This window comes from Camelus ferus, chromosome 16, assembly GCF_009834535.1.
Source record: "Camelus ferus isolate YT-003-E chromosome 16, BCGSAC_Cfer_1.0, whole genome shotgun sequence".
NCBI lineage: Eukaryota > Metazoa > Chordata > Mammalia > Artiodactyla > Camelidae > Camelus > Camelus ferus.
Window position 1 is genome coordinate 24,546,684 of NC_045711.1, and position 23,877 is coordinate 24,570,560.

Below are 23,877 nucleotides of genomic sequence, written 5' to 3' on the forward strand. Positions count from 1 at the left end.
CAGGGAATGATCTTAAAATTAAGGAGCAAGTTGTTACGGCTCTGTACACCTTGTTAAAGAGTTTGAACTTTTATTTTCAGGGCAGTGGGTATTCACTGAAGGGTTTTAGTCAGAGTGGAACCATATTTGCTTTTTAGAAAAGCCGTTGTGGCCAAGGGTGGAGGACAGACCGGAAGGGCAAGAGTGGGGACAGGGAAGCCAGCAGGAGGCCGTCTGCTATGGTGTAGGGGAGACAGGACAGCATTCTACCCAGCGTGGCAGTGAGGAACCCAGTGCCTGACCTGCAGGATCAGGAAGGAGGGTGTATGTGGGAGGACCCCCAGGTCTCTGGCTTGGGCAACTGGGTGGTGTCCTACTTGGATGACACTAGTGCCCATGAAACAGCCAAGCAGAGATATTCCATGGGTACTTGGTCCTGACAACACTAAACCCAGTGCCTATCACTGCTCTGGATCACCGTCCCTGATGTGAAGGTGTGGTAGGTAGCTTACTCATCCCCTTTCACTAACCCTTTCTCCTTAAGGAGAGGCTGGGTATTACTGGCCTTAATGTATAGTAGGTGTGCAGTGATGGTGAGTTGGGTTGTCTGGCTGCTCTTTATGAAAACCAAATTCAAGGTGTGGCCACTTCCTGCTGGATGAAGAGACCCCTCACACCATTTCAGTGTGAATGTGAGGGTCAAGCTTCTGCTAGTACCAGAGCAACTGAATGAGTCACCAGCCCTGGTTGGGACATCAGGGAAGGCTTCCTGGAGGAAGCACTTAACGAGGTCCAAGAGGTAGCCAGGCAACAGGGAGAAAGGTAAGGAGTGGAAGGCAGAAGTGACAGCATATGCAAAGGTCTTGCGCCAGGGGGAGACAAGTGCTGACTATGTGAAACCAAGTTCCTGTAAAACCCTGTTCCCTTACAGGGTTTATGATTAGTCTCTCTAACCAAAACATTATTCCCTGTCTTGTCCTCTCTGACCTCAATCCTGTGCTAACTGAACACTAATCAATCAGAGTCAGATGACTAAAACTGCTGTTGTTGATAACATCGTTAATGTACTAAAATTGCTATTATAGATATCCTCCTCAACACAGAAACTCAGGTCGTTTCTCTAGGGTAAGATGAGCTAACATATCCCTGAGCCTGGCCAGAGAGTCGTATGTAAACCAGAAATATCCCAACTCCCAAAACTGCGATTAAGAAATGTTACAAGATGATAACCCCAGCTGCTTTGTTTTTCCCCTTAAAAAAACAAAACAAAACCCTAACTCAAAGACCAAGCTGGGGTGGATCTGAGACTTGTCTTCCATGCCCTTGCTTGGTGCTCAGCAATAAATCTTTACTTTGCTGCAAACCCACCATCAGAATTTGGCTTCCTACACCACGGGCACAAGAGCCCTTTGCTGGGATAACATGGAAGTTTGAGTTCCAGGACAGAGGCGAGAGCAGAAGACGGTCCAGATCACCTGGGGTACCAAATTTTATCTTGTTAGAGCAACACAGTTCTGAAAGGGTTTAGGCACAGACACGGTTTTAACCAGATCACTTCTGCTGCACTGTGGATAACAGTAAACTGGAGGTGATCAACAGCTAACACATATACCACAGAAAATGCCTTATATACGTTAATTCATTCAGTCCTTCTAACAACCTTATGAGGTAAGCACCATCAATCACTACCTGCATTTTTTTCCAAGTAAAACGGCAAGACAGACAGGAAGGTCGCAATCTGGAATTTGAACCCAAGCCGGGGGACTCCAGAATCCCTGCTAGTACCCCTCCCCCTGCCCATGCTGCTGCACCACTGGGGGTGCTCAGGATGCCTCCTTCAGGGGTGGGGCGACCCCTGAGAGTAGCACCAGGAAAGCGCCGCTGCCCGGCCGGCACACCGCCGCCAGTCTGTGGCGCCTCCCGGTGGCTGGCCGGGGGCAGCGGCCCGGACTGCTCGCGGCTCCGCCCCGCCGCCCACTGGGCACGCCCAGGGCCCGTAGCTACCTTCAGCCTGGAGGAAGGAGCTCCGGGAACCCGCGACGGAGGGCTCCGCGGCCTGGGCGGAGGCGCGGCTACTGGGACGCGGGGGCGGGACTTGAGGGGCGTGGCCTCTGTCGTGCGCTCAGGCGCTCTCCTGCCGTCTCTGCCGGGTCTTAAGGAGAAAATGGCGGCGCCCTGGTGGCGAGCCGTGCTGTGCGGAAGTCGGGGGTGGCGGGGCTTCAGCACCTCAGGTGAGGGTTCTGGGGGTGGGGAGGGCTCTTGAAGGTCCCCGTGTAGCCTAACCATGGGGCTCGAGCCAGCGCCCGCCCCCGGCCTCTGTGGGGCCTGGCCTGACGTCCTGCTCACTGCCTGCAGCCGCCCTGAGCCGCCGGACCCCTCCTCTGGGGCCGATGCCCAACGAGGACATCGATGTCAGCAACCTACACCGGCTGAAGAAGTACCGCAGCTTCGACCGCTACCGGCGCCAGGCGGAGCAGGAGGCGCGGGAACCACATTGGTGGCGGACCTACCGGGAGCACTTCCGGGAGGAGTCAGGTGCGGGGCTTCCGGAGCTGGGCTGTGGTCGGCGGCATCGGGACTCGCGTCCTCCTCCCGCTTGGCGGAGGGGGCTGGCCTGCCTGGCTTCCCGCGCGCACTGATGGCAGTTTAGTCCCACCAGGAATTTTGACACCTTTTGGTCTCCCTACTTGAAAAGTTCCCTTCCCTCACTGTTAAGAGTTCCACCTTAGATATGTCTACTCCTAAAATCCTTTCCCGATCAGCCTCCACACCCGCCATTCCCGGTTAGAACGCCTCTCCGTGCTGCTTTAATAGTATCCATATAACCTTGACGCACCGTATCCTGACATTTTTCACTGTCTCCCTCCCGGATTGTGCCCCTAAGGACAGGGATCTTGCCTATCTTGACCACTATTGGCTCTCACACCCATGCAGTGCTTGGCACATAGGTGTGCAGTACTTTGCTGAATTAAATTGAAAGCCCTGGACAAGGTGACTCAGGGACCCTGCTCTTGAGGGAATTACTGAATGTGTCCTTTTAGAAAGCATTGATGAAAGCATTTTTAATATTGGTTAAGGGCACAGGCAGGGAATCCACATAGTCTTATTTAAACCCAAGTCAGCCTCTTGGGAGTGACTTCCCTGAGGTTCAGTTTCCTCCACTGTAAAATAAAATGATTGTGTCACAAAATCGCTGTGAGGATTAAAGGAGACAGTTCATTGGAATTCTTAGACTAATATTCCTGCTGAGAGCCATGTTTCTTACTGTTACTGTCTAATATAAATAGGAAAAGGGGCTGAAAGTTTTCTAGGGCCTTGCTGCTCAGAGTGTGTTCTGGGACCAGAAACATGGGCATTACCTAGGAACTTGTTAGGAATGCGGAGTCTCAGGCCCTACCCTGACCTACTAGTCAGATGGAGAATCTGAATTTTAACAAGTTTCCTATGTAACTTGTATGGTTTGTCCATTAAAGTGTGAGGAGTGCTTCTTTAAGTCCTTCTAGCTTCAGCTGTTAATTCTGCCAAGGACACAGGTGTGAGCCCATGGCCAGCTGTGAACAGGCTTGGAGGTGATCCCAACTCCAACTGGGATGACCATCTGCCTCTGTTTCCCATGACTTAGACAGATGATGTGACCTGGTTTAGGGATCAGAAAATAGTCTCGATTTGTATCCAGTTTGCTTAGCAGCTGGACACTGTTCAGGTCTGTGAAGCTGACCACACAGTAAATTTTAGTTTTGTGAACTAAAGAGTTAGACTTAGCAGCAGAGCTTGGCCAGTGAGAGAACTAGGTATGGACAGGCAGCTTAACCAAGACTTGATACCACTGTCTCCAACACATCTTCCCTCCCAGATCCCAAAGACAAGATTGACATCGGGCTGCCTCCACCTAAGGTCTTCCGGACCCAACAGCTGTTGGAGCGGAAACGGGTCCTCCAGGAGCTGCGGGCCAACGTGGAGGAGGAGCGGGCTGCTCGCCTCCGCACAAGTAAGCCGTCCCAGGGGCCAGGGGCCCGGGACCCGGGTGTGTCCCTGCCTCTAAACTGCATCCTAACTGGCATCATTCCTTCCCAGCTCGCATCTCCCTGGAGGCTGTGCGGGCCGAGTGGGAGAAGACCTGTGGCCCCTACCACAAGCAGCGTCTGGCCGAATACTACGGCCTCTACCGCGACCTGCTCGGCGGGGCCACCTTCGTGCCCCGAGTCCCCCTGCAGGTGGCCTACGCTGTGGGCGAGCACGACCTGATGCCTGTGTACCATGGCAACGAGGTGACACCAACTGAGGTGACTGCGGCCTGTGCACAGACGCATCCCACCACGGGCCACAGACAACTCCTTTTTGAAAGCACGTATAGAGGTGGTGGTTACGGTGGTCAAGGGCGCCAGCACAGCCTCGGCGTAGACTGATCCGGGATGTTCTTATTCTCTGTCTCCTCTTTTTAATTTCTTGGTAAACAGCACTAGCGTACAGTAATTACAAAGAAAAATTATAAAATGACAGAAAATGAAGCTGCATCTTGGCACACTTGGCATACATACCCTCTGTCTTCAGAGTGCCCTCCCAGCCACTGGCTGCCGACACATGGGCCTTCTTGTAGTTCAGATCTCTGAATAGGCAATGGCAGAGTTCCTTCCATAGGTCTCTCTTTGCCCACCTGCCCACCTTGAGGGGCTGTCAAGGGCGTTTGGATCAGAATGGGCTCTCCCTTCAGGGCTCCCACAGGCTCCTGCCCTTCAGAAGGAAGATCTGTTTAGAATAATTTGTCCATCCCTGGTGGGGGTGACAGTTCCCTCTTTCTCTCCCCCAGGCTGCCCAGGCCCCAGAAGTGACCTATGAGGCAGATGAGGGCTCCATGTGGACACTGCTGCTCACCAACTTGGGTAGGTGTCTGGGGCTCACTGGGACTCCTGCCTCCCTCACCTTCCATGAGCCAGGGCTCCAGGGAGTTGGGGGCCGGGCCAGGCAGAGAGTTCCAGCCCCGGTTCCTTCCAAGGAAGGAGGTGGGAAGGGGCAGCAGGGCCCTCAGTCAGCAGGGTGTGTTTCTGTGCAGATGGACACCTGCTGGAACCGGATGCCGAATATGTCCACTGGCTGGTGTGAGTACCTGGGGCAGGAGGCTGGGTCAGGAGCTCTGGAGGAGTCCCTGGCATCCTAGAAAGAGCTGTACCTGCAATTAAGTCTTTGTTCCATCATGGATTATCCGTAGGGTTTTGGATTAACCTCCCACCCTTGGAGGTGGTTCCTCACCTCTGCTTCCTGAGGGCATCAGGGGCCCTGTGATCCAGTGGCTGAAGACAGCTACAGAAGAAAAAGCAGGCAATGGCCTTGGGCACTCCCACAGGCCTCTTGGCTCCCTGAACTCATTTCCTCACCTGTGAAACTAGGATGATGCCACCATGTGCCTTAGCTACCCTGAGGGGCTCTGTGACAGTCAAATGGGAAAAGGACCATAACAAGCCTCTGGCAGCTGTGACATGCCCAGTCTGGGCTACCTTTGTTTTCTCACTGGCCTTTGGTTCTGAGCGTCAGGCTGGGGGCAGAGGTCATGCAGGTGACCCCAGCTTTGGGACTTCTGGCTAATTGGGATGAGTGACTCAGGCTGGTTTCTGTCATCTTTTATTCAACTGCATATACCAACCTGTACAGCAGGAGCCTCTGAGGAGTTGTACCTGGTGCAGGCCCAATGGCCATCCCAGTGCCGGGCTGGGCAAACACTGCCTGACAAACCCAGAGCCTTCAGGAAGCAGAGAGAGAAGTAGCCTTAGGTGGCATGGCTCTCCTGCCGAACGGCTGTGGCAGCCCCACCAGCTCCCCAGGCCCAGTAAACTGCCTGCTTGCCCTTGCTGTCAACCTGACAGTCCTGGGACCCCAGCCCTCAGTCTCTAAGCCCCTGCTGCTCCCTCCGCAAGTTTGCAGTCCGTCCGAGGGTTGCAGAGCTCTGCTTCCTGCCGGATTGTACAACAGAGATCATCTTAGGGTCTGTCCTCCCAGGGAGCTCATCAGTCTTGAGGGAGCATAGCAGTGAGGACGTTCCTGCTGCCACTTCCCTCTAGTGGCAGTTAACAGATGCTTTTCCTCCTGCCAGAACCAACATCCCAGGCAACAGGATGGCTGAAGGACAGGAGACATGTCCCTACCTACCCCCCTTCCCTGCCCAGGGCACCGGCTTCCACCGCTTTGCCTTCCTGCTTTTCAAGCAAGACAAGCCAATCGACTTCTCTGGGGACACCCGGCCCTCACCCTGGTAATCTGCACACCTCCCCCCATCCCCCCACCACACACAGCAGTCCCCCCAGCCTTAGGCCAGCTTCCCAGCAATGGTCAGTCTTGCTCACTTCTCCTCTTTCCTAACTTAGACCTTGAGGTGGGCAGAAGGCTAGTTGTGCTAGGCAGACCCTAAGGGGCTTCTCAGGATTGCCTGTGGGGCTGGAGGTAGGGTGTGGGGTTCTGGTGCCCGCCTCCCCACTCTCAAATGCTCCCCATCTTCCTGTAGCTACCAGCTTGCCCAGCGGACCTTCCACACTTTTGATTTCTACAAGAAACACCAAGATGCCATGACTCCAGCTGGCCTGGCTTTCTTCCAGTGCCGTTGGGATGACTCGGTCACCCACGTCTTCCACCATCTTCTGGGTAAGGGCAGAGGGGGCTGGGGGAGAGTGGAGGCTGGCCTCAGCTCACAGACCCGACTCGCCAGAAGGGCTTGTCAGGAGAGGGCCCCCGGCAGGTGTGCAGCTCCTGGGGTGGGCTGGCTGGGTATCCCACCTAGCAGACTAGAGAGGGGCTCGGGCCAGCAGCAGCCCACTCCCATGCCCCTTCATTCTTCTTGCAGAAATGCGAGAGCCGGTGTTTGAGTTTGTGCGGCCGCCCCCGTACCACCCGAAGCAGAAGCGCTTCCCCCACCGGGAGCCCCTGCGCTACCTGGACCGGTACAGGGACAGTCACGAGCCCACCTATGGCATCTACTGAGTGGCCAGAGTGCCACCCACCTCAGTGGACTGGGCCTCTCAGGCCACCCTGTCAAGCTCTGCAGGCAAGAGCAATGGAGACAGCCCCCGGGGCCAAGCACTGGGGTTCTCGGCCCTGCCTGAGGCAGGCCCTCTGCCGCCCTCCCAGCAGGACCAGGGCTTGGGAGTGAAGAACGCTCTCTGGGGGTGACAGTGGGTGGCAGTGGGAGGAGATGAATAAAGACTCTTGCTGGAACCAGCCCCGAGCCTCGTGGAGGCCTAGGTGAGTACTGTAGGTGCGCGGCAGCCGAAAGCATTTGCTTGGCTCCTCGGGTTTGTCTGCTTCTGGCTGAGGCCTTCGTGCTGCCAGCAGCAGAGGAAGCAGAGGGGACTGGGGCCAGGTTGCTAGGGTAGGGGGGAACCTGGGCTACTGCGATGCCCCACCGCTCCAGGAAGCCTCCCACGGATGTCGAGGGCTGGTATGTGTGTCAGCAGGGCTCGCCTGAGGTGCTCTGGCTGCGTGGTGGGTGTGCGGAATCCTCCCCTCACCTTCTGACTGAAGACTCAGTTTAGGGATGTCTGACAAGATTGTAACCACAGCCCAGCCTTTCAGTGCATCTTGGAAGCAATATGTTTGTGGCTTGGGGCGGGGGGAGCGCTGTGGGCTAAGGAAACAGGGATGGTAGGGGCGCAGAAGAAGGTTTAGTTTTGAGCTTTCTCTTTAGAAACTGTCAAGATCTATGCACATGAGTCACAAGTGACGAGTGCTAAGTTGTATGGAAGATAGTTGAAGTATTGAGGCAGTGGAAAAGACTTCGAGAATTGGACTAACCCTGAGGGAAATGGGCCTCAGGGGATAACACTGATTAAAGGAGGCAGATGGGAGAATGCTTGACATCCTAGGTGAGAGGAACCATATGAAAAAGGCAAGTGGCAGGACAAGGAAGGAAGGAAGGAAACAAAGACTTTTGCTGTAGCTGGTCTGGTTCTGTGTTCTAGGAACAGCCAGAGCGCCCCCTGGTGGAACTCTTGCTTTATGGGTGGGAAGTGGGCTGCCTCCCACCCTAGGTGACCACTCACCTCTGCTTCCTGAGGGTGTCAGAGGCCCTGTCATCCTGTGGCTGAAGATCAGTACAGAAGAAAAGCAGGTTGTCGGCCCTGACTGCTCCCACAGTCCTCTTGAAGAAAATCTGCCAGCCCTGGGCATTGGCCCCTTGCCTCCAAGTGCTTTGAATAAGAAGCAAAGGCAGGGCAAAGGCAGGTCTCAGATCTCTGGGCACACCCCCTGCTTGGGGCCCAGAAAGCCCCTGCATCCTTGCTGGGTGGTTAGGGTATTTCTCCTCTTTAAAGGAAAAGACTGCCTAGTTGCCAATCAAGAGGAGATCTGTACACCTTTTCCAGAAAGAGAAACTTCACATACAACATGGAAGACAGATGCTTACTGCATTGCAGAGAGAGGGCAGCTTGCCTAAAAATTAGGCCAACTCAGTAAGAAAGGAGAGTTAACCCTCCTCCAGCTCATGCTGGCTAAATACCAACTGCCCCAGGGCAGGTGGGTTAGCAATCAGGAAAGACCCCTCTCCTCTGCTCAGCTGCAGGGGAACCACCTCTCTAAAAAGTGAGGTTCCAGAACAGCCTGGACCAGCAAAGAAGGAACTCTCCAGCAGAGGGCTGACACCTAGAGGGGATTCCAAGTAGAGCTGAAGATTGCTTTTGAGTTTCCTTTAAAGGGGGTATGAAAAATAAATAAAGGGGGTATGAAGAAACCAATTTTCTGGTCCCTGTCTCTTGGTAACCAGAAATTTCCACCTCACTGTTTAAAAGAACTAAAATTAGGCATGGCCTAGAGAAGGGAGACACCCCAGTCTGGCAAGAGCCTGAAATTCAGCTCAAGGAGAAATGCAGCAGAGCCCTTGGGGTCAGGAGAGAGCATTCTAGCTGTGTGCCCCATTCTCATTGCCAGGCACTCCCATGCGCTGTCCCATATAATCGTCAAAACTCCAGGGAGGTAGACATTGTTGTTGCTAGTATTATTAGTATTAGATTTTCAGGTAAGGGGCTCAGAAGAGGTCCCGTGGTGGCCCCCAGCCAGAAGGCCTGGAGGTCTGAGGAGTTTCCCAGGGCTCCTTTTGTCTCCAGAGCCTGGGGCCGGATTCCACGCACAGGAGCTGCTGGACTGAGGGTCTAGGGAAGCAGGATGGAGGTCTTAGGGTGGGACCGGAGAGAGCCAGACCCAAACTCCCAGCCTGGGATGACAGGAGGCAGAAAGGGGGTGTTTCGGAGCCGGGAGGGGCCGAGCGCCGGAAAGGGAAGCCGGGAGCCGTCGGAGCCGGCGCGCTGCGGCGGGCAGGCGCTGGGAGTGGCAGCAGGTCGGGGCGGAAGAAAGGCTGTCACGTTTCTCTCCCGCGGTGGGTCCTGGCTCCGCCCCCGGCACCCACGGCCGGGCGCCGCCCGCGGGACCCGCGGTCCCTTTAAGAGGCCCAACCTGAAGATGCGCCCGGGGCCGCCCGCCGCCATGGCCGCGCAGCGCCTGGAGGACAAGCTGACCTGCGCCATCTGCCTGGGGCTCTACCAGGACCCGGTGACGCTGCTCTGCGGCCACAACTTCTGCGGGGCCTGCATCCGGGACTGGTGGAAACGCTGCGAGAAGGCGTGCCCCGAGTGCCGGCAGCCCTTCCCCGACGGCGCCGAGCTGCGCCGCAACGTGGCTCTGAGCGGCGTGCTGGAGGAGCTGCGCGCCCGGCCCGCGCCGGGCCCCGGCCCCGACCCCGGCTCCGCTCCGGCCCCCGGCCCCGGCCCCGGCCCCGGCCCCGACCCCGGCGCGCGCTGCCCCCGGCACGGGCGGCCGCTCGAGCTCTTCTGCCGCACCGAGGGCCTCTGCGTGTGCAGCGCGTGCACCGTGCGCGAGTGTCGCCTCCACGAGCGGGCGCTGCTGGACGCCGAGCGCCGGGAGCGGGAGGTGACGCGCCGGGGACCCTGCCCTGCTCTCTGCGCCCAAGCTGGGGCGGGCAGCTTCGGCAGCGCGGCTTGGCCATGTTTTTAGTCCCAGTTGAAAGGAGGTGGTGGTCAGAAAATATGCTTCGAATAGAGATTTGGGGGCTGGTGACAGGTCCAGAGTGAGGTTACAGGAGTGGCTGAGATGGAGTGAGGAGGTCAAGGAGCCGAGAGCCACAGTGTTGGAGGATAATCCGTGTGGCTATTCAAGTCTCAGAGAGTGGGGACAAGATGTTACTCCTCTCAGGACCAAGACTGCGCACTGGGCCTGAAAGGTCGCAGTGGAGGCCAGTAGATGTCAGCAATAAGGAGGGAGGGAGGAACCGGTGGTCCAACCAGAAATGGTAGATGCCCTGAAGGAGCTAGAATTTAGGCGGGAAGGAAAGTTATGCTGGAGTGTAAGGGGACAGATGCCTGCCCTAGCAGGTGGACAGTCCTGCACTCATGAGAGTACAACCTTTTGATCCCCAGGGGACCAGACAGGTCACAGCCAAATAGGGGTGCCCTCTTCCCCCTCATGCCCAAAGCTAGGACTGAAGATTGGCCAGGCGTTTAGAAGAACCCACCTCACACATGCACTGCACTGCCCGCTTGGCAGACAGCTTTGGTGCTTTGGGTTATCACCCCTTCCCCACAAGTCTGCCTAAGCCAGAAGTATTGCTCCCACTTATTGATGGGGTGATGGGGGGATGCTCCGCCTACAGGAGGGACCAGAAGTCATCTTCAGCCCAAGGCTTCTGCTCTGTCTGTGCACCACCCTGCTCCAGGTGGGGAAGGGACTTTGTCCTGGTCTCCCTGGGACTCTGACCCAATTCTCCCAGGTCTCAGATTAAGGCTGGTGCTTTGTGTGCTGTCCCACTGCTCAGCCTCACCTGGGGTGGCTGGGGAGGGGTGCCCAGCATCTGCAGGTGGTTTTTGACTGGCTGAGGGGAGACTTCACAGCCAATCCTGGCCCCCTCTTGTCACTCATTCCCCGGTGGGCACCACAGGCCCAGCTGAGAGCGACGCTGGAGCTCACCCAGCAGCAGGCCACCCAGGCTGAGAGTCAGCTGCAGGAGCTACACTGGCAAAGCAACCAGATCCAGGTACAAGACCTGTCTGTGCCACCCCACCACGTCCTCGTGCTGTGTCCTTCAGGTGGCCACCAGCTGGTCTCTGGGACCATGGGCAGTAGGTGTGAGCTACCTTGAAAATGCCTCCTGGCAGCAGGAAATAAAGGGCTGAATGGGGGAAGAGACCCCAGGGCCCTGGGCTGCCCACCCTCCCACCCCTCAGCCCAGTGGGCAGCCCAGGGCCCTGGCTACCCTAGGCTCCTCACGTGCCTACCCAGAGCTCAGCCTGCGCCCTGGCCTCCATGGTCTTTGGGAAGTTCAGCCGCCTGCTGCAGGCCCTGGAGATGCGGCGGGCTTTGGCACTGAGGGACATCGAGGTGGCCAAGACACAGGTGCTGAAGCAGGTCCGGGACGAGGAACAGCGACTGGAGGGCCACCTGGAAGCCTTGGCTCGCTGTAACCGCAGGATTCGCGACCTCTTGGAGCAGTTGGATGACCAGACCTTCCTCCAGGTACCAGGCCTGGGGGTGGCGGGGTGGGGGACCAGTATGCCTGCCCCTCAGGCCCGGGTTCACTGCAGCTGTCCCTGGGGCTCAGGAATCGCAGCTCCTGGTGCCCCCAGGGCCCCTCGGGCCACTGACTCTCCCTCAGTGGAATGAAGATGGGCAGCTAGGTGGCCTGAAGGAGTCACTGAGCCAGCTGTGTACCCTCCTCCTGGAAGAGGGGGGCCACCCTGGGGCACCAGCCGAAGCTGCTGACTTGGGCTCTACTGGTAAGGCTGACTCCAGATCTCTCCCTACCCCTCTGGGCCCAGCTGTCCCTCCCACCGGGGGTGGGAGTCAGGGCCCAGCCCCCCACCAGCTCCCCTCCCCATCACTCCCCTAAAACACTGCTTTGCTCCCTAGAGGCCCCAGGTCCCCTGGCACCAGTCTTGAGCCCAGTTTGTCCACTGAGGAGGAAACTCTGGCAGAGTAAGAAGGCCCAGTGCGTGCATGTGCACTTGTGTGTGCACGTGCGTGTGAGTGTGTTGTGAGTGTGTTGTGCATGCGTGTAGGGATGTGTATGGCACGTGCCATGACTGTTCTGTTCAGGAAGTCTGTTCCATGTCCTTTCCTGGGTCCGGCCTCATCCCCTGCATGCCTGTTGCAGGATGCACACCTCTTCCACATGGAGCCAGTGCAGTATTTAAGGAGATTCTGGGCACACAACCTAGGATTGATCATAATTCTTCCACTTACTTTGAAGTTAGGTTCTCTCTCTGAACCTAAGTGTTCTCATCTGTGAAATGAGGCTCATGGAAGGTTCCACACCTCAGAGGTTGCACAGAGGATTGGATGCTGTGATGATGTCCAGCTTGCAGTATGTCTGGCAGCTGTCTAGTGGTCTGTCCGTGGGACTTCAGTTGTTGTCTGTCCCTTCTGGGGACAGGATGGTGGACCTGCTCCCTTGCCCACTCACCTTCCATCTGTCTCTGCCCAACAGATTATCGCAATCTGACCTTCGATCCTGTCAGTGCCAACCGTCACCTCTACCTGTCTCGGCAGGACCAGCAGGTGAAGCACCGTCGCCAGCCCCGGGGCCCAGACAGGCCAGGCAGCTTCGAGCTCTGGCAGGTGCAGTGTGCCCAGAGCTTCCAGGCTGGGCAGCACTACTGGGAGGTGCGTGCATCTGACCACTCAGTGACGCTGGGCATCGCCTACCCGAAGCTGACGAGGCGCAGGCAGGGGCCCCATACAGACAACATCGGCCGCGGGCCCAGCTCCTGGGGGCTGTGCATTCAGGAGGACAGCGCCCAGGCCTGGCACAACGGGGAGGCCCAGCGTCTCCCGGCGGTATCAGGGCGGCTCCTGGGCGTGGACTTGGACCTGGCCTCTGGCTGCCTGACCTTCTACAGCCTGGAGCCCAAGACCCAACCCCTGCACACCTTCCATGCCTTCTTCACCCAGCCCCTCTACCCCATTTTCTGGCTCCTTGAAGGTAGGACCCTGACTCTATGCCATCAGCCCGAGGCCAAGCTCTCTCCAGGGCTCCAGGAAGAGGCCTCAGGGCTCAGCTGAAGAAGGCACAGGGTGGAGCTGGGGGTCAGGTGCCACCGTGCCTGTGTGCCCAAGCACTGCCCCAGCCCCTGGTCTAAGGACTTGAGGCCGCAGTTCTAACAGGACCAGTCATTGACCGGAAGACCAACTCAGGACCAGGCTGGGCCTGGATCCTGGGGAAGCCTCCAACCTGGAGTTCACCTTTCCAGCCTCTTTGAAGGGGACAGGGACTGAAGGGAATGAAAAGGGCGCACATTTCTAGGCGGCTGCCTTGACCTCAGAGGCCAGTGCGGTGCCCGGGGTCTCCTGGTCCCACAGGAGCGTGCATGCAGTGTGGGACACACCACAGAGTGGGACAGACAAAATCATCCACCTGTAAACCCCAGGTTGCCTTCCACCAAGACAGTGTGGAAGCAAAGAACTCCCAGAGGGAATCTTGAGAAAATTGATTTTCACCTTCTCTCTCCTTGTCTTTATCTCTTATATTCCTTAACATTTTCGTGTATTTTAGTCTTTTTTACTTTGTACATCCTTGTGATTGCATTCTATAAACAGTTGCATTTTTGCATTTTTTAAATTTAACATAAGCATTTTTCACATTGTTAAACTTTTCCCCTGAATAATTACCATGTAAACAGTCATTCTAATGACTACCAAAATTTATTTACCCATTATTGGACATGCAAAATGTTTTGGGCTGTAAAAATACGGCTGTGATGACTGTTTTTGAGCAGGAAGCTTTGGCCACATTTATGGCCATGTACAAACATAGAGTACACTCTAAAGAGGGATCACTCGACAGAGAAACAGTGAGCGCTTGAAGATACTATTTTTATACGAAAGACCAAAATGAACCCTTGAGTCAGGCCAGCTAGTGCCCCTGGCGCCCATCACACCGGTCAAGTTAGCGTGGCAGGGTCTCGGCCCCTAGCATCCTCACCGCATCCCCACCCCAGATGTGGGATTATGTGCAGTGATTTGTGCAGGGGCCAACACGGTGCTAACTCCTGTTCTTTTGTTTTTTTGCTACTCAGAACATGATTCTGTGACAATCTCTGTACATGTTTTTCCCTGTGTTTCTGGAACTGAGGGTACTGGGTCATAGGGGGAACAGAAATTTTGTCCTTGAAGTGTTCCACTTGATCTGGGTGCTGGTTCCCAGGGTGTTTGCTTTATAACCTTTTATGCTGCAGTTATATGTTTTATATACTCATGTATAAGTATTTTGTAATAAGGTTTTTTTTTAAAGGATGACACATGCAAAAAACGCAGACTCAAAAAAAATACCAAGTATTTTTATATTTGTAAAAAATCTATCTCCCTTCCACATTGTAACCTGGCCCGGGCAGAGGCCACGGTTGCAAACTCCACCTCAGGCCCTCACTCCTCAGCCCTGCAGCGTCTGTTCAAGGGCAGGGCCAGGCAAGGAGCTTCCAATAGATTCCTAAGGTGGAGAGGCCCCCAAACAGGAAGAAGGTTCTTACACTGGGCAGCCCCAGCAGTGTGACAGGAGGCAGTGGGGACCTTGCTGAACAGCTGGGTTAACAGCAGAGCTGAAAGGCCCAGCGAGGCAGGAGGTGGGGTGGGGCGGGGCTGGGCCGGCCTCATCATCGCTGGCTGCCCCAGCATACAGAGTCATACAGATGCCCCAGCACTTGTCCAACTGGCCAAGCCCATCCTCTGAAAGGGGCAGAGAGAACAGCGTCCTTCCGCTTCCGTGGTGGGAGGCATTTGGGGTCACTTACTCTATGGATTTCTTTCTTTAATGGGTCGTTAATCCTTTCCCTGTTGTTCTGTGGGAGTATTCTAGATCATGACCATTAACCTTTGTTTACATATGATGAGATGCTACGGAAATTTTGATAGAGTGCTGTGATTAATCAGTGCTTCCCATTTTTGGTGGTGGTAGTTGTTTTTTAATGACGGTACTGGGAATGGAGCCAAGTACCTCCTGCATGCTCAGCATGCGCTCTACCAGCTGAGCTATACCACCACCCTTTTAAATTTTTTGGTGGGGGAGGTAATTAGGTTTTTATTTATTTATTTATGGAAGTACTGAGGATTGAACCCAGGACCTCGTGCATGCTAAGCCTGCACTCTACCCCTGAGCTATACCCTCCCCTGATCAGTGCTTCTCAATTAGGTGTTGGGGAGAAGCATTGCCAAATCTGGAAAACTTCAGATAAATTCACTCCATCTACCTGATTATGACAGAACTCTCCACCTGCTCTCCAGGAAAAATGTATTGGTACAGAGGGAAAAAGAAGCATGGACTTCGGGGTGTAACATTTATAAAAGGGACACATTTGATTAGCCTAGGAGTGTTTCCAGCATCTCTGCCTGCCCCCTCCTCCTCACGGCCTCTGGGCTTCTGTGAGACAGAATCAGGAGGGTGGGCAAACAGACAGAACAAGGGCAGGAGAGAGTTTTAAAGACAGGGGCCTCTGGAGCCAATAGAGGTGGAGGGAGTTGGATTGGAGGCCAGAGAGGAGAGGGGTAAAGAGAAGAGGCTGCTCTTGCCCAAGAAGGGAGTAGCGGGGTGACTGCAGGAAACGTGGCTTTGAGTAACACAGGGCTGGAAGCTGGGAGACAATGGAGCCAGGCCTTTGAGATTCTGACAGGAAAGGATTTGCATTGAGAGTTCCATACCCAGCCAAGCTGTCAATCACAGACGAAGCCTGAACAAAGACATTTGTAGACACTTCCGCTTGCATTGTCAGGAAGCTCCCAGAGGACGTACTTTTCAAAAATAAAGGAATAAATCAATGGAAGGAAAGGGAGACTGGGGATCCAAACAACAGGGAATTCAACACAGAAGAGAAGTGATCAAGAATCAATATCCCCAGAAATATGGGCCCAAACATCCAGATGTTCAAGGCTTATAAGCATGTGCTTTAGAGACCTGCAGGTAAATGCTGGAAGAGACGGTTAAAGTTGAACCCAGTTGTCCCTGGGAGCACGAATCTGGAGGAGGTAGGACAGGGGACTGCCAGGTTTTTGTTATAAGCCTCATTAAATTGTTTAACTTGTAAATACTCTGTATTACTTTGAAATAAATATAACTTTTAAAGTACATCATAGCATAAAGAAGTGCTGCTGTGGGGACATGGCTCGGGCCCCAGTTCCATTTTTTTTCAGCGGTGCAAGCAGAGCTAGGCCTGGCTTACTAAATACGATCATTTGCTTGACTGCTTTTGCTTGTTTTTTGTTTATGTTTGACTTTTTTTTTTTTTTTTTGGAAGCAATACTGCAGCTAGACAGGGTCATTTATGAGGTTTAGGATTGTTTTCATTTTGCACCTTTTGGATTGAAATTCTGCCGCCTCTGCAGGACTGGCTATATGACCTCTGGCGAGATAGGCAGCCTGTCAGAATTCCATTTCCCCTCCTTCATGACAGTCCTTGCAAGGGCGGAGCGAGATGCAGGCGTTAACATGCTCCTGCAGAACTCAACAGTGTCAATTACCCTTTCCCTTAAGAGCCAATTAATTTAAAAAATAATGACTGTATTGGGCAACTTTAAAGCAACGATCATGGAAATGAAGGATCAAAATGCCACCACCCTGACAAACCGCAGCTCCCTGCTTTCCTGGGGGAGCACTTCTTCCTGAACAGGCTGTGGGATGGGGAGCAAAGCACCCCCCAGTGCAAGTGGCATCCCTCTCTCCCCTCCAGAACCAGGCGGGTCTGTGGTCTCAGCAAGCCCAGGCAGCCTCCGGGCAGGGTAGCGCTGATGTCTGAGCCTCTGAACTGTTCCTGCGTCTTGGCAAACAAGCGACAGTTGTACAGTCAAGATCAAGTGCTTCCTATGGAACTCATTATCCGCCTTCCTGCCAAATTGGGCACACCCAGGCTGGTTGCCTCTGCTACTCCTCTGCCCGGAAGATCTTTTCCCACCCTGCTTTCTGCCCACCTGAGTCCTAGCAGTCTGAAAGCCCAGCTCAAATGCCACTTCCTTCATGCAGGCCTCCACGTTCTCCCTCCCCCTCCCCGTGAATCCCCCAGGAGTGGATCCCACCTCTCTGTTAATATTTAATAGATCCTAGTTTTCTTCTCTCCTTCCAGGAGGCTCTATATAGCATCTTTCTAGTTTTTGGGGGGTTAGGTAGTTAGGCTTATTTATTTATTTTTTAGAGGAGGTCCTGGCGATTGAGGCCAGGACCTTGTGCAGGCTAAGCACTCGCTATACCACTTGAGCTGCTATACCCTCCCCTCCACAGCATCTTTCTAAATTAGACATTTTTAACCTGGGGTCTTGGGAGCTGGGGTGGAAACTCTATTCTCACTGTCCTCTAACTGAAATTTACCATTTCTTTCTATTCCGAATGGAGAGAACACACCACAATGATATTAGCAATACCTGTGACTGGTCACCAATAGAAATTACAGATTTTTCATAGCACATTACGGAGGTGACAGAGAACTTGAAGTATTTTTATAATCACCACTATTTCAAAAATACAGTAAATGTTTAGGCCTCATCAGATCTTTTTACTTATTTGTCCTTGTGTTAAAGAAACACATACATAACTTTACCACAGATTTTTCTTCATATTTTGTGCCTGTATCTCAGTGTTATTGGTTTCCATGGAATCCTATGCATTTTGTTTTGTGCATTTGAAAGCGTTACTGTGGAAAGGCTTCGAAGGCTGTACTAGGCTTCGAGAGCCCCCTGCCCTGCACAGGGCAAAAGGCTAAGCCCAGCTCTAGGTGGACAGATCTTCTTCACCCCTTTACTCTTTGTACTTTGGCCTCCCATCAGCAGGAGGTCTGCTGGCCTTGGGGTAGGAAGCATTGCCTCAATTATTCTATATTTTTTAATGAGCTTTTAATTTTAGAATAGTTACACACTTACAGAAAAGTTGCAAAGATGATTCAGAGTTCCCATATACCTCCCTCCCAATTTCCCCTTTTGTTACATGACTGTGGGACATTTGTCACAATTAAAGAGCCCACGATGGTACATTCTTATTCACTATATTCCATAATTTATGTGAATTTCCTTAGTTTTTTCCCTAGCATCCTTTTTTTTTTTTTTTCTTTCAGGAGCATGTCCAGAATACACATTACATTTAGCTATCATGTTTCCTCAGGTTTCTCCTGGCTGTAACAGTTTTTCAGACTTTCCTTGTTTTCGTTTGATAACTGTGACAGTTTCAAGGAGTACTGGTCAGGCGCTGTGCAGTCTGTCTCTCCAACAGGATTTGTCTGAGGTTTTAATCTTAATTAGCCCAGGGTTATGGGTTTTGGGGAGAAAGATGATGTCATATCAAGGGTACTTACTGTCCACATGCTTACCACTGCTGTTGCTGACCTTGCTCACCTGGCTGAGGTCAAGTTGGTCCATGCTCATCAGGTTTCTCCTCTGTAAAGTTACTCTCCTGCTCCCTTTGGAAGAAAGTCATTAGGCACAGCCCACACTTTGGAGTGGGAAGTCATGCGCCACCTTGGAGTATTTACCAAAACTGTTCTGAATTCCTCTGGATGGGTAATTTGTCTCTTCTCCCTCATTTATTTATTTATCCAGTCATTTATTTATATCAGCGTGAACTCATGGATGTTTATTTTATATTTTGGGTTGTAACCCAATGCTACATTAGTCATTTTGTTGCCAGTCTACTTTTTTTGACTTAACATTATTGAGGTATAATTTACATATAATAAAATACACCGTTTTAAGGGCACTGTTGGATGAGCCTTAGCAAACGCCTCCACTTGAGGAACCTACACCCCTAGTCCAGGCACACCACGTGAGTGTCCGTGGACCGGAACTGAATTCTTCAAACGACGGACTTGAGGATGACTTCAATTTCCCATTTCAGGTTTGGAAAAGCCCAAGTTCCCCGTCGGGGGTAAATAGAGTCGCTATGGCGCAAAAACATGCGCACATCAGCAGTTATTTTTCTCTGCCATCAGCAGCTCAGCAATTTGCTAACGGTGCTGCGAAGGGGTCTGGAGCGCAGAGGTGCCGGCGTGACCCAGTAGGGTCGCCCAGCCCCTTCAGAACTCCTGGGAGGCCATGGGATAGGGTAATTTTGGGGGGTGGGTCATGGAGGGGTGAACTCTTTCCCAGCTCCCAGTGTGCCCCCCTCACCTTCTCTGCCCTCCGCCCTCTCTCTCTCTCCTCTTTCAGCAGCGCCCTGCCCTGACCATGCAGAAAGCCGAAAGGCGGGCCCAGGAGGGGCTGTCGTCCAGGAGCCCCTCGGGGTCAGGAAGGCCCAGAGGCCGCCCCGCGCAGTCTGGGCTGGGGCCAGGTGTCTCGGACGGGCAGGCCGGCCTGTGGCGCTGGGGGGCGGTCCGAGCCAGGGGCGGGCAGGGGCCGGACCCTTGGCTTTGGTCCCAGCGGGCGGCGCCAAAGCGCGAACGGTCCCGGTCCCTCCCAGGCGGGAGCAGCACAGGCGGTGCCCCGGCGGCCGCGGAGCCATGGACGGCAGCGGGCCCTTCAGCTGCCCCATCTGCCTGGAGTCGCTCCGGGAGCCGGTGACGCTGCCCTGCGGCCATAACTTCTGCCTCTCCTGCCTGGGCGCACTCTGGCCCCACCGCGGCGCGGGTGGAACCGGTGGGCCGGGAGGCACGGCCCGCTGCCCGCTGTGCCAGGAGCCCTTCCCCGACGGTCTGCAGCTCCGCAAGAACCACACGCTGTCCGAGCTGCTGCAGCTCCGCCAGGGATCGGGTCCCGGGCCCGGCCCCGGCCCCGGCCCTGGCCCAGCCCCGGAGTCGTCGGCGCCCAGTGCGCCGCCCAGCGCCCCGGAGCCGTCTGCGCCCTGCGCGCCCGAGACTTGGCCGGCGGGCGAAGAGCCGGTGCGCTGCGACGCGTGCCCCGAGGGCGCCGCCATGCCCGCCGCGCTCTCCTGCCTCTCCTGCCTCGCTTCCTTCTGCCCCGCGCACCTGGGCCCGCACGAGCGCAGCCCCGCGCTGCGCGGACACCGCCTGGTGCCGCCGCTGCGCCGGCTGGAGGAGAGCCTGTGCCCACGCCACCTGCGGCCGCTCGAGCGCTATTGCCGCGCGGAGCGCGTGTGCCTGTGCGAGGCCTGCGCAGCCCAGGAGCACCGAGGCCACGAGCTCGTGCCGCTGGAGCAGGAGCGCGCGCTCCAGGAGGTGGGGCACGGGCGCTGCGGATGGGCGGGAGCGGGCTGGTGCAGGTGACCCGCCTCGCAAGGCCCCCGAGGGCCCGGGACCCCCCCATCCCCATCCTTCCCAGGTTGGGTCTTAATTTCTTCCTCTAACCTGAGGATCTTTGCGGTCCCTTCTAGTCCTGACAGTGTTATCCGCTCGCTGTGGGACATACCGCTCCAGACGAGAACTGGGGGGATGGAGGGGCCCAGTGAGAATGAGAAAAGGACGCGAAAAGCGGGCCAGAGGCCTGAAGCTGGGCCGGGGCCCGTGGGGCTCTAAAGCATCAAGGAACCCGATTAGGTCCGCGAGGTCCCGGCGGGCGGATTCCCGTGGCGCGGCTGCTGCGCCGGTCGGCCGGCCGGGTTCATGCGAGTCCTAGCTCAGATTTGCCTGGGTTGGTGTGGCGGGTTTACATGGGTGTGGCAGGCGATGGAGTGCCGCAGAGGGTGGGCCGAGCACACAGACTGCTCTGTCCAGTTGTTCTGGGGGCCCCTGGTGGGAGCGTGTGCGCTCTGTCCATCCCGTTACTTCCGCCCCCAGTTTCCCTTGGCCCCCAGCCCGGTCTTGGCGCCTCTGGCCTTGGGATTTTCCGTCTCTCCTGCCTGGAGCAGTGACTCATAAGACCCAGGGGATTTGCCCGGAATCCCCTTTTTTAAGTCCTGAATTGGGGACACAGACTTTTTGGGGACCGTGTACTCCAGAACAGCTGAATGCCCTCTTGTGCAGCGCCCCCTCCCCACTCTCATTCTCTGCCTCTTCCCCACTGAAGAAGTTCTCATATGAATTTGGTAACACTGAGGACGGTAGGGGGCCCTATACTTGCTCATGGGTCAAAGGAGAGGCAGACACCCCACAGCTAGCCAGCCTGCCCTCTCCCCTGGCATTTGGGAAAGGCATCAGCCTGGGCTTGAGACACTGCTGGCAGATTATAGGACATCATGGCTACTCCCAGTCCCACCTATGCACAGATGCCACTCCCAAGTTGCCCCTCTTCTCCCCCTGCATGAGGCCTGGGACCCCAGTGAGGGGCGGAGCATCTGCCAGACCCCTACTCCTAGAGGGTGTCATTTGCAGGCCGAGCAGCCCAAAGTCCTGAGCGCTGTGGAGGACCGCATGGATGAGCTGGGCGCCAGCATCGCACAGTCCCGGCGCACGGTGGCCCTCATCAAGGTCAGATCCCGTCCTAACCCCCACCCCAGTCCACTCCTGCAGCAGGTTCCTGGCAGCATCTCTCCTGACCTGGCATACATACAGGGCAGCTCGTGCTGGTGTCTCTGTCCCTACAAGAGGACAGAGTGGGAAGGTGGGATCTGGGAAGGATGGCCAAACAGTGATGTTCTTTGCCCTCATCTCTGTCCCCTCTGTCGTCCTGTGCAGAGTGCAGCCGTGGCAGAGCGGGAGAGGGTGAGCCGGCTGTTTGCTGAGGCTGTGGCCATCCTCCAGAGGTTCCAGACAGAGGTGCTGGGCTTCATCGATGAGGGGGAGGCGACCATGCTGGGCCGCTCCCAGGGCGACCTGCGGCGGCAGGAGGAACAGCGTGGCCGGCTCAGCCGGGCCCGCCACAACCTCAGTCAGGTCCCCGAAGCTGACTCAGTCAGTTTCCTGCAGGTGAGGGCAGCTCTGCGGGCCAGAGAGGGCACAGAAACGGGTAGGAAAGAGGTGGAGTAAGGAGAGGGCAGTGGGTGCCTGGCCTTTGGGGCTATGCCAGCCTCCTGGCAGAGCTGTCCCCCACCCAGCTGGGAGGAGCTGTGGCCAGCAGGGCCTTAATGGGCATTTGTCTGGCACAGGAGCTCCTGGCACTCAGGCTGACACTGGAGGAGGGGTGTGGCCCTGGGCCTGGTCCCCCGCAGGAGCTCAGCTTCACCAAGTCATCCCAGGCTGTGCGGGCAGTGAAAGACATGGTGGCTTCAGCCTGCACCAGGCAGTGGGAGCGGCTGCGGGGGCTGAGCAGTGAGGAGGACGGGCTGCAGAAGCCAGGCCCAGAAGGTGGGTGCCCCTCGAGTGACTCACCCTTGCCCAGACTTTCTGCACAGGCCCCCAGGTCTGGTGCCCATTCAGGAGTGGAGGATGGAAACTGTGCCTCGCATGGGGTGGGACCCAAAATCCTGCCCTGTGACTGAAGCCACCACCCTGTAATCACGAGTCAGCCCCTCTGGCCACAGCCCAGCGGGTAGAGAGGGCCTCCCCAGTTCACCCTCCAGCTTCAGAAGGGCTGAGACCCAGGGAGGGAATGGAGTGAGGGCAGAACCCAAGGACCAGGCATGTGGGTGAACACAGGGCACCATATTTGGACGTGGGCCTGTCCCCAGGTGGCTTGGGATGATGGGAGGATGAAGGAGGAGGTCCCAGGTTCAGAAGGGGGTCACCCTTGCACAGCAGCTGGGCCACGGGCCACTGGGGACACCCCCTCCCACTGTCTCCTCTTCTGCAGCAGATACTGAGTCCCAGGACCCTGATAGCACCAACAACCTGGAGAGTGAGGCTCCCCGGGATTACTTCCTCAAGTGTAAGTAAACACCTGGGCTCACGCCTCTGCTCACTCTGGGCCCTCCCAAGCCTGCTGGGCTGGGTCCTGGCACACCAGGGCTTGGATTCCTCTCCCTCGTTTATGGGGTGAACTAGATCAGCTCAGGGGTACTCCCCAGGGTGGCTGAGTTGTGCTGATTCCAGAGGAGGGGAGAGGCTGTGTTTGGGCAGGTGGGCACCTAAGGGAGGGGCCATCCACTTGACCTTGAACCTGAGCCCTGCGTCTCTCTCCCCTCTGTGGGAGCAGTTGCCTACATTGTGGACCTGGACAGCGACACGGCAGACAAATTCCTGCAGCTGTTTGGAACCAAAGGTGTGAAGAGGGTGCTGTGTCCCATCAACTACCCCGAGTCGCCCACCCGCTTCACCCACTGTGAGCAGGTGCTGGGCCAGGGCGCCCTGGACCGGGGCACCTACTACTGGGAGGTGGAGATCATCGAGGGCTGGGTCAGTGTAGGCGTCATGGCCGAAGACTTCTCCCCACAAGAGCCCTATGACCGGGGCCGGCTCGGCCGCAATGCCCACTCCTGCTGCCTGCAGTGGAACGGACGCAGCTTCTCCGTCTGGTTCCACGGGCTGGAGGTGGCCCTGCCTGACCCCTTCTCTCCCACGGTCGGGGTCTGCTTGGAATACGCTGACCGAGCCCTGGCCTTCTATGCCGTGCGGGATGGCAAGATGAGCCTTCTGCGGAGGCTGAGGGCCTCCCGGGCCCGCCGGAGCGGCACCCCAGCCTCCCCCGTGGACCCCTTCCAGAGCCGCCTGGACAGCCACTTTGCGGCGCTCTTCACGCGCAGGCTCAAGCCTGCCTTCTTCCTGGAGAGCGTGGATGCGCATCTGCAGATAGGGCCCCTCAAGAAGTCCTGCATATCCGTGCTGAAGAGGAGGTGATGCAGGGGGCACAGAACTGCCCCGGGGTCTGGGGAGCTTGCTTCTCTGCACTCGCCTTGCCCCAGGGAAGGCACCGGCCTCGGAGTCCCACACATTCCCCAGTCTTCTCCTTTCTAGAGGCCTCCACCTTCCAGATACATGGCCTTCCACCTCCAGGGAGGAGGCTCCCCAGTCCCTGTGCCCCTGCAGGCCTTGTTTCTGGGAGAAGGAGCCACAAATCAGTCAGCCCCAGGCTGCCCTGACCCTTCCTCTCCCAGGTTCCCGGGCCAGTGCCTGGCACATAGTAGGTGCTCAATAAACATTTGTTGAATGACTAATCCCTTTTCTACCCTTCTCTCCACCC

General features: G+C 56.0%; 3 protein-coding genes and 1 long non-coding RNA gene across 8 annotated transcripts; 3 read left to right on the plus strand and 1 right to left on the minus strand.

Annotated features, from left to right (window-relative positions):
* Window positions 1–2,049: 2,049 nt before the first annotated feature.
* Window positions 2,050–7,184, plus strand: MRPL38 (mitochondrial ribosomal protein L38). Of its 2 annotated transcripts, XM_032456808.1 has the most exons (9): window positions 2,050–2,210; window positions 2,335–2,514; window positions 3,833–3,967; window positions 4,054–4,262; window positions 4,787–4,859; window positions 5,030–5,075; window positions 6,065–6,223; window positions 6,473–6,609; window positions 6,809–7,184. In XM_032456808.1, exons 1-9 carry the CDS (start codon window positions 2,144–2,146, stop codon window positions 6,943–6,945), a joined length of 1,143 nt encoding a protein of 380 aa, XP_032312699.1. In that variant the 5' UTR covers window positions 2,050–2,143; the 3' UTR covers window positions 6,946–7,184. The 2 variants fall into 2 exon arrangements, with proteins under 2 accessions (XP_032312699.1, XP_032312700.1); XM_032456809.1 differs by lacking the exon at window positions 6,065–6,223.
* Window positions 7,185–8,938: 1,754 nt separating this feature from the next.
* On the minus strand, window positions 8,939–9,610 carry LOC116656731. Its single transcript, XR_004311646.1, has 2 exons — window positions 9,471–9,610; window positions 8,939–9,107 (listed from the first exon to the last, which is right to left on the minus strand). It is a non-coding gene; the product is annotated as an uncharacterized LOC116656731 (long non-coding RNA).
* On the plus strand, window positions 9,251–16,085 carry TRIM65 (tripartite motif containing 65). 3 transcript variants are annotated; one of them, XM_032456806.1, is made up of 6 exons: window positions 9,251–9,882; window positions 10,907–11,002; window positions 11,227–11,481; window positions 11,567–11,741; window positions 11,875–11,940; window positions 12,452–16,085. In XM_032456806.1, the coding sequence occupies exons 1-6, from the start codon at window positions 9,415–9,417 to the stop codon at window positions 13,024–13,026; spliced, it is 1,635 nt and encodes a 544-aa protein (XP_032312697.1). In that variant the 5' UTR covers window positions 9,251–9,414; the 3' UTR covers window positions 13,027–16,085. The 3 variants fall into 3 exon arrangements, with proteins under 3 accessions (XP_032312697.1, XP_006176572.2, XP_032312698.1); XM_006176510.3 differs by having other exon boundaries at window positions 11,248–11,481; XM_032456807.1 differs by lacking the exons at window positions 11,567–11,741; window positions 11,875–11,940 and having other exon boundaries at window positions 12,514–16,085.
* A 3,260-nt stretch (window positions 16,086–19,345) lies between these two features.
* Window positions 19,346–23,851, plus strand: TRIM47 (tripartite motif containing 47). 2 transcript variants are annotated; one of them, XM_032456812.1, is made up of 6 exons: window positions 19,346–20,102; window positions 21,195–21,290; window positions 21,498–21,728; window positions 21,908–22,106; window positions 22,555–22,626; window positions 22,894–23,851. In XM_032456812.1, the coding sequence occupies exons 1-6, from the start codon at window positions 19,428–19,430 to the stop codon at window positions 23,532–23,534; spliced, it is 1,914 nt and encodes a 637-aa protein (XP_032312703.1). In that variant the 5' UTR covers window positions 19,346–19,427; the 3' UTR covers window positions 23,535–23,851. The 2 variants fall into 2 exon arrangements, with proteins under 2 accessions (XP_032312703.1, XP_032312702.1); XM_032456811.1 differs by having other exon boundaries at window positions 19,348–20,102; window positions 22,552–22,626.
* Window positions 23,852–23,877: the final 26 nt, after the last annotated feature.